General features: G+C 46.2%; 1 protein-coding gene across 8 annotated transcripts in view; it reads left to right on the forward strand.

Moving 5' to 3' along the window:
• The window catches only part of LOC112626416 (protocadherin gamma-C4), a 108,097-nt gene that overhangs the window by 65,091 nt on the left and 34,635 nt on the right, over positions 1-8,371 (forward strand). The window contains exons 1-2 of one of the 8 annotated variants that reach the window (XM_025388481.1): positions 4,780-4,990; positions 7,238-7,390. The exons of 5 other annotated variants lie outside the window; for them this stretch is intronic. In XM_025388481.1, coding sequence (XP_025244266.1) covers positions 4,961-4,990; positions 7,238-7,390 — 183 coding nt within the window. In that variant the 5' untranslated portion in view covers positions 4,780-4,960. Of the gene's footprint in view, positions 1-4,718; positions 7,391-8,371 lie in introns of those variants that run through there. 2 more of the 8 variants (XM_025388482.1, XM_025388474.1) reach the window with 2 other exon arrangements.

Here is an 8,371-nt window from a genome sequence, read left to right on the forward strand (position 1 = left end):
ATTTAAGGTTGCTTTGACTCAGGGCTCGCAGTAAATAGGATACGTAATTGATAGTTTCAAAATATGTTTTGGGAGTAGTAAGCATTGGTATGGATTAGTAATATACTGGATGTGGGGATGCAGAAAAACATATTAAAAATTACTTCTGAAATTCTGGCTGGAATAGAAGTGCCACTTACCAGGTGAGGAAGGTTGGAGACATAACGTATTTGAGGGTGTGGTCAAAAGCTGAGTTTGACATTATGCTATATCATATAAAAGACATATAAAAGACTACCTATTTTATAATTCCTTTTTAATAAAATATCTGGAAAAGGCAAAACTGTGGTTGCCTGAGGCTGAAGGTAGGAAGATTGACTACAGACAGTCATGAGGGAAATTTTGGGGGTGATGAGAGTATTCTAAAACTGGATTGTGGGGTTGGTTGCATTACTATATAAATTTATTTAAAATCCCTGCATTTTATAGGGGCACTATGTATGTAGAAAGCTGTGAAAAGATTTTAAAAATGATTGACATGTCTGTGGTTATGTCAGTGAGTACTATTATTATTCCCATTTTATAGATAAAGAAAATAAAAGAGAAGTTAAACATAAAAGTTTCATGGTTACATAGCTACTAGGTTCTATGTATTGGAACCTAGTTCCAATACAATTCCAGTACTGGAATTTGAATCTTTTTGACACTAAGACCTTACTCTTGATCATATAATACATCCACTTCCTATTTTAAAGCTATATTGTAGCCGGGTGGTGGCTCACGCCTGTAATCCCAGGACTTTGGGGGGCCAAGGCAAGCAGATCACGAGATTGGGAGATTGAGACCATCCTGCCTAACACGGTGAAACCCCGTATCTACTAAAAATACAAAAAATTAGCCAGGGATGGTGGCACACACCTGTATCCCAGTTACTAGGGAGGCTGAGGCAGGAGAACTGTTTGAACCCAGGAGGCGGAGCTTGCAGTGAGAAGAGATCGTGCCAATGCACTCCAGCCTGGGTGACAAAGCGAGACACCATCTCAAAAAAAACCCCAAAAAAACATATATATATATATATTACTATATATATATATATATAGTAAATGCTGCATCTCATTGGTCAGAAGCTCTCTTGAAATTATAAAACAGAGAAGAAAAAAGATAAAGCCTGGGAAATTGTGTTGAATCAGTATATAAATCCTGTATACTGGTCCTTCCATTTCCCCTAGAAATAAGTGATACAGGCCAGGCACTGTGACTCACACCTGTAATCCCAGCACTTTGGGAGGCAGAGGCTGGCAGATCACCTGAGGTTGGGAGTTTGAGATCAGCCTGACCAACATGGAGAAACCCCATCTCTACTAAAAATACAAAGTTAGCTGGGTGTGGTGGTGCATGCCTGTATTCCCAGCTACTCGGGAGGCTGAGGCAGGAAAATTGCTTGAACCTGAGAGGCGGAGGTTGCGGTGAGCCAAGATTAAGCCATTGCACTCCAGCCTGGGCAACAAGAGCAAAACAAGAGAGAGAGAGAGAGAGAGAGAGAGAGAGAAGGAGGGAGGGAGGGAGGAAAGGAAGGAAAAGAAGAGAAGGAAAGGAAGGAAACAACAAGTTATGGCATCTTTGTTTATTATCCACTGTGAGTTGTATTATCACACCTTACTTGGCTTTTTGGCAAACTATATTATATCTTCAGATCATTAGGGCTGGGAAATAGTCTCATTAGGTCCACTGGTAACTTGAAGGAGTAAATGTATCTTCCAAAAAATGCTTACTTCCAGGGAGATTGGATCCACACAAATGAATACATATATAGTCCTTAGTGTATGCTATTATTGTACTATGCCAGTAGCATAAAGATTCCTGTATTAATAAGCATTAAATGCCTGCTGTGCTAGACAGTGAGGATACAAGTGGCCACGAAAACAGCATGGTCCCTGCCCTCCTGGAGCTTCTATTTTTCTTTTTCAGTGGGAGAAGCAGACATTTTGCTTAAGCAAAAATAATTATAAAATTTAAAGTTGTGCCAAGTTCAATGGAAAAAAATATAAAGTGTTCTGAGAGAGCATAACAAAGGATCCTGGTCTTAACTGGGGCCTAATGGAAGACCTCTATTAGAAAATAACATTTAGGCCGGGCGCGGTGGCTCAAGCCTGTAATCCCAGCACTTTGGGAGGCCGAGACGGGCGGATCACGAGGTCAGGAGATCGAGACCATCCTGGCTGACACGGTGAAACCCCGTCTCTACTAAAAAAAAAAAATACAAAAAAACTAGCCGGGCGAGGTGGCGGGCGCCTGTAGTCCCAGCTACTCGGGAGGCTGAGGCAGGAGAATGGCATGAACCTGGGAGGCGGAGCTTGCAGTGAGCCAAGATCATGCCACTGCACTCCAGCCTGGGCAGCAGAGCGAGACTCTGTCTCAAAAAAAAAAAAAAAAAAAAAGAAAATAACATTTAAACTAAGACTGGAAAGATTTGTAGAAATTAGCAAAGCAAAGGGAGGGAGGAGAAAGCAGCTTTCCTGGCAAAGGAACAACTTGTGTGAGGGCCCTGAGACAGGAAAGGGCTGGGGATCTGACCACCCTCAAAGTGGTGCAATGGAGTATAGTTAGAGAGGGAGAAGACATGAGAACTTGAATACTATGCAAAGGACTTGGTATTTTAATTCAAGAGCAGTATGATGCTACTGAGGAGCAGCTGGAGAATTGTGTGATCCAACTAAAATTTTAGGAAGATCAACCTCGCTATTGTGGAGAATGGATATACAAGGGTTCTGTTGGTTCATGAAGAGGTCTTAAGAAAACTATGAGCTGGGTGCAGTAGCTCAGGCCTGTAGTACCAGCTACTCAGAAGTCTGAGGAGGGAGGATCCCTTGAGCCCAAGGAGTTAGAGGTTACAGTGAGCTGTGATTATTCCACTGTACTCCAGCCGGGATGACAGAGTGAGATCCTGCCTCAGAAACAAAAACAAAAAAACAAACAACAACAACAACAACAAAAGTCTCAGAAAACTACAGGCCTTATTATCAAGAAAATGGCAGGCCTTATTATTGAGAAAATGACTTACATTTTTAAAAGCTGATTTTCAAAAACCAGACTGTGAATTAAGTGATGCTGAATAGCAGAAGAAAAGATTGATAAACCAGTGTATCTCTGAATAACCCACTAGATCAGTGCTTGTCAAACTTTAACGGGTTTTCAAATCATCCTGATGTTTTGTTAAAATGTAAATCCTGTCTCAGTAGGTTTAGAGGAGGGCATTTCTGCATTTCTAACAAGCTCCCTGGTGGTGCCTAGACCATTGATCCTCACACTTTGAGTAGCAAGTGACTGGGCCATACTCTATATTCTAAATTCTAAATGTATTCTGTCTTCTAATGCCTATCAGCCCTCTTGCTGGCCTGGCTAATTATCAAACTTGAGCATTTAAAACTGTGGGTTTTCAGAGATGAGTTGAAGTGTTAAAGGCATGGAAATGTAGGTCACATATGGCTTTTCATCTCTTTGGGAAATATCCTATATATCCTTACTTCTTTTCTACCTACCTAACCTATGTGCCTACCCCTTCACCTATGTTCAAGGTTCTGTTATACTTCAAAAGGACTCTATGCAATCAAAGTGATGTCTAAGAAATAGTATGAGGCTCTAACACTTTACATCTAATGGTGTGGTTTGCATCATTTATTGAGGCTTACTCTGTGCCAGGCATTTTACCTGCCTTCTTCATTTAATAGGAGAGGACCAGGAACGCTTAGAGGTTCGTTTCTTGTTCAAGGATATACATCTCAACTCTGATATCACAGTGGACTCTTTTATTCACTATCATAATCATTATCATTTTGTTGGTGACTACAATTCTAAGTGCAGAAAACTGAAGCCTCTTTATTCTGTGACTAAAGGCTTTGTATTTTCTAAAGATTTGTGGAGCTTTGCTGCCATTATTTCAATAATTTTATAAAGATCCTAGGTGTTAAATAGGCCTGGCTTTTTTTCTTTTTAAAATCTTCTCCGTCTTCTTCTTCATTAGCAGTGCAACTTCTTGTGGCATATGTGGCATAAGTGCAAGATCTTGGGAAAAGGATTGATCAAGTAAAGGGAAACTATAGAGAGAGTGTGCTCAACAATTGAGATCATGCTCCTTGTGAAAGATGGGGTAGGGAAATTTCTTATTGCTCCCTGGTTCTTAAGAAATGAGGGCTAACAATGACATCCAGTTTTAAAAGAAATAAAATCTGAATTGTACTTTTAAATTTTATAAGCCAGAGTTAAACCAATAGATAGTAACTCCTGCTAATTTGATAGTAGCTCCAGATAGTGAGGAAGTGACAGGGAATGCTAATTTCATTTGGTAAGAGATAAAACTGAAATTATTAATGTCTCCACGGAAATGCTAAATGCCTCCTTACAAGTAGGGTCTGGCTAATTGTCTGTCTTCCAGCAAACCAGATTTGTTGATGTTTTCCCCGACAACGTTGTGTAGTTTTCGGTTTGGTTCGATCCCCTTTCTTGTGATCAAAGAAAGTGATTCAAGTGTTTAATGGGTCTTGATTTGGATTGGAGACTTGCAGAACGGTTAGCCTCACCGCCCCAAGGCTGGCTTTCCTTAAGGTAGGTTTCCTGTGCACAGATACTGGCAAGGCGCTTTGACTGGAAACTCTGGAAGGAAGCCAAAGGAAAGTGAAGTTCCTGGCGCTAGCGCGTGTCCTGCTCAGAGAGCCCGGCGCTAGCTCATTCTTCGTGCAGTTATTGGCTGGGACTCTGTGTGCCGCTGTCGGCCAATGAAGACGCTGGAGATTGGGCCCCGGCCCGTCCCCTTTCTGCTCCCCGGGATGAGGCAGAGACTGAACAGCCGGCGAGCAAATCAACTGCATCCAGAAAGCCATGTCGGACTCGGCGCCCAGCGCCCTAGCGCTAACCCGCTGAAAGTTTCTCAACGAAATCGCAGGGACGATCTGGACCCCGCTGAGAGGATCTGCCTTTGAGTGAGATGGTCCCAGAGGCCTGGAGGAGCGGACTGGTAAGCACCGGGAGGGTAGTGGGAGTTTTGCTTCTGCTTGGTGCCTTGAACAAGGCTTCCACGGTCATTCACTATGAGATCCTGGAGGAAAGAGAGAAGGGTTTCGCTGTGGGCAACGTGGTCGCGAACCTTGGTTTGGATCTCGGTAGCCTGTCAGCCCGCCGGCTCCGGGTGGTGTCTGGAGCTAGCCGAAGATTCTTTGAGGTGAACCGGGAGACCGGAGAGATGTTTGTGAACGACCGTCTGGATCGAGAGGAGCTGTGTGGGACACTGCCGTCTTGTACTGTAACTCTGGAGTTGGTAGTGGAGAACCCGCTGGAACTGTTCAGCGTGGAAGTGGTGATCCAGGACATCAACGACAACAATCCTGCTTTCCCTACCCAGGAAATGAAATTGGAGATTAGCGAGGCTGTGGCTCCGGGGACGCGCTTTCCGCTTGAGAGCGCGCACGATCCCGATGTGGGAAGCAACTCTTTACAAACCTATGAGCTGAGCCGAAACGAATACTTTGCGCTTCGCGTGCAGACGCGGGAGGACAGCACCAAGTACGCGGAGCTGGTGCTGGAGCGCGCCCTGGACCGAGAACGCGAGCCTAGTCTCCAGCTAGTGCTGACGGCATTGGACGGAGGGACCCCAGCTCTCTCTGCCAGCCTGCCTATTCACATCACGGTGCTGGACGCGAATGACAATGCGCCTGTCTTCAACCAGTCCTTGTACCGGGCGCGCGTCCTGGAGGATGCACCCTCCGGGACGCGCGTGGTACAAGTCCTTGCAACGGATCTGGATGAAGGCCCCAACGGTGAAATTATTTACTCCTTCGGCAGCCACAACCGCGCCGGCGTGCGGGAACTATTCGCCTTAGACCTTGTAACCGGGATGCTGACAATCAAGGGTCGACTGGACTTCGAGGACACCAAACTCCATGAGATTTACATCCAGGCCAAAGACAAGGGCGCCAGTCCCGAAGGAGCACATTGCAAAGTGTTGGTGGAGGTTGTGGATGTGAATGACAATGCCCCGGAGATCACAGTCACCTCCGTGTACAGCCCAGTACCCGAGGATGCCCCTCTGGGGACTGTCATCGCTTTGCTCAGTGTAACTGACCTGGATGCTGGCGAGAACGGGCTGGTGACCTGCGAAGTTCCACCGGGTCTCCCTTTCAGCCTTACTTCTTCCCTCAAGAATTACTTCACTTTGAAAACCAGTGCAGACCTGGATCGGGAGACTGTGCCAGAATACAACCTCAGCATCACCGCCCGAGATGCGGGAACCCCTTCCCTCTCAGCCCTTACAATAGTGCGTGTTCAAGTGTCCGACATCAATGACAACCCTCCACAATCTTCTCAATCTTCCTACGACGTTTACATCGAAGAAAACAACCTCCCCGGGGCTCCAATACTAAACCTAAGTGTCTGGGACCCCGATGCCCCGCAGAATGCTCGGCTTTCTTTCTTTCTCTTGGAACAAGGAGCTGAAACCGGGCTAGTGGGTCGCTATTTCACAATAAATCGTGACAATGGCATAGTGTCATCCTTAGTGCCCCTAGACTATGAGGATCGGCGGGAATTTGAATTAACAGCTCATATCAGCGATGGGGGCACCCCGGTCCTGGCCACTAACATCAGCGTGAACATATTTGTCACTGATCGCAATGACAATGCCCCCCAGGTCCTATATCCTCGGCCGGGTGGGAGCTCGGTGGAGATGCTGCCTCGAGGTACCTCAGCAGGCCACCTAGTGTCACGGGTGGTAGGCTGGGACGCGGATGCAGGACACAATGCCTGGCTCTCCTACAGTCTCTTGGGAGCCCCTAACCAGAGCCTTTTTGCCATAGGGCTCCACACTGGTCAAATCAGTACTGCCCGTCCAGTCCAGGACACAGATTCACCCAGGCAGACTCTCACGGTCTTGATCAAAGACAACGGGGAGCCTTCGCTCTCCACCACTGCTACCCTCACTGTGTCAGTAACCGAGGACTCTCCTGAAGCCCGAGCCGAGTTCCCCTCTGGCTCTGCCCCCCGGGAGCAGAACAAAAATCTCACCTTTTATCTACTTCTTTCTCTAATCCTGGTTTCTGTGGGGTTCGTGGTCACAGTGTTCGGAGTAATAATATTCAAAGTTTACAAGTGGAAGCAGTCTAGAGACCTATACCGAGCCCCAGTGAGCTCACTGTACCGAACACCAGGGCCCTCCTTGCACGCGGACGCCGTGCGGGGAGGCCTGATGTCGCCGCACCTTTACCATCAGGTGTATCTCACCACGGACTCCCGCCGCAGCGACCCGCTGCTGAAGAAACCTGGTGCAGCCAGCCCACTGGCCAGCCGCCAGAACACGCTGCGGAGCTGCGATCCGGTGTTCTATAGGCAGGTGTTGGGCGCAGAGAGCGCCCCCCCCGGACAGGTAAGGTTTAGCAAGTCATGCTTGACCCTGTTAGTGCTTTTTGATTCCTACATCATATTGAGGAAGGAATGGAGCTGTTTTTTAGTGATGAAGATGTTTTCCTGATGATGCATTCAGACTTTCACCTGGCCCTTCCTAGATCAAAGTTAGTGCCTTTGTGAGATGGTGGCCTGCCAGAGTGTGGTTTGTGGTCCCATTTCAGGGGGAAGATACTTGACTCATCTATGGACCCAATTCACCTCCTCAGCACTCATTTGCTATCACAACTAACCAATCTTGCTAAGGGATGGTTAAGCCAAAAAACAAGATCTCAGCGATCAGAGTTTAGCCTGGTATCATTTACATTAGGAATAAGCTGCTGGATACCTCCAACCAGAGGCAGCTTCTAGGAATACAAAAACTACCTCATTCCTCCACCTTTCAAGTGATTGTGACATTTGTATTAAAACTAGCTTTTTGATAATTTTCCTTTGTTTACACAGATCGTGTACCTCATTCTCAGATAATTTTTTATGAATGAAATGAAATTCCAGGCATCCTTTAAATTTTATTTCAAGCACTCTACTGGAAATGATGTGCACCCTACTTACAAAATATTTTTACCTTGTAACAGTAATGCATGTTTGCTATAAAATTCGGAAAATGCAGAAAAGTATTTTAAAAATTAAAACTACAGGCAGGGAGCGATGGCTCAAGCCTGTAATCCCAGCACTTTGGGAGGCCAAGATGGGCGGATCACGAGGTCAGGAGATCGAGACCATCCTGGCTAACACGGTGAAACTCCATCTCTACTAAAAAATACAAAAAAACTAGCCGGGCGAGGTGGCGGGCGCCTGTAGTCCCAGCTACTCGGGAGGCTGAGGCAGGAGAATGGCGTAAACCCGGGAGGCGGAGCTTGCAGTGAGCTGAGATCCGGCCCCTGCACTCCAGCCTGGGTGATAGAGCGAGACTCCGTCTCAAAAAAAAAAAAAAAAAAAAAAT

Source organism: Theropithecus gelada, chromosome 6, assembly GCF_003255815.1.
Source record: "Theropithecus gelada isolate Dixy chromosome 6, Tgel_1.0, whole genome shotgun sequence".
Classification (NCBI taxonomy): domain Eukaryota; kingdom Metazoa; phylum Chordata; class Mammalia; order Primates; family Cercopithecidae; genus Theropithecus; species Theropithecus gelada.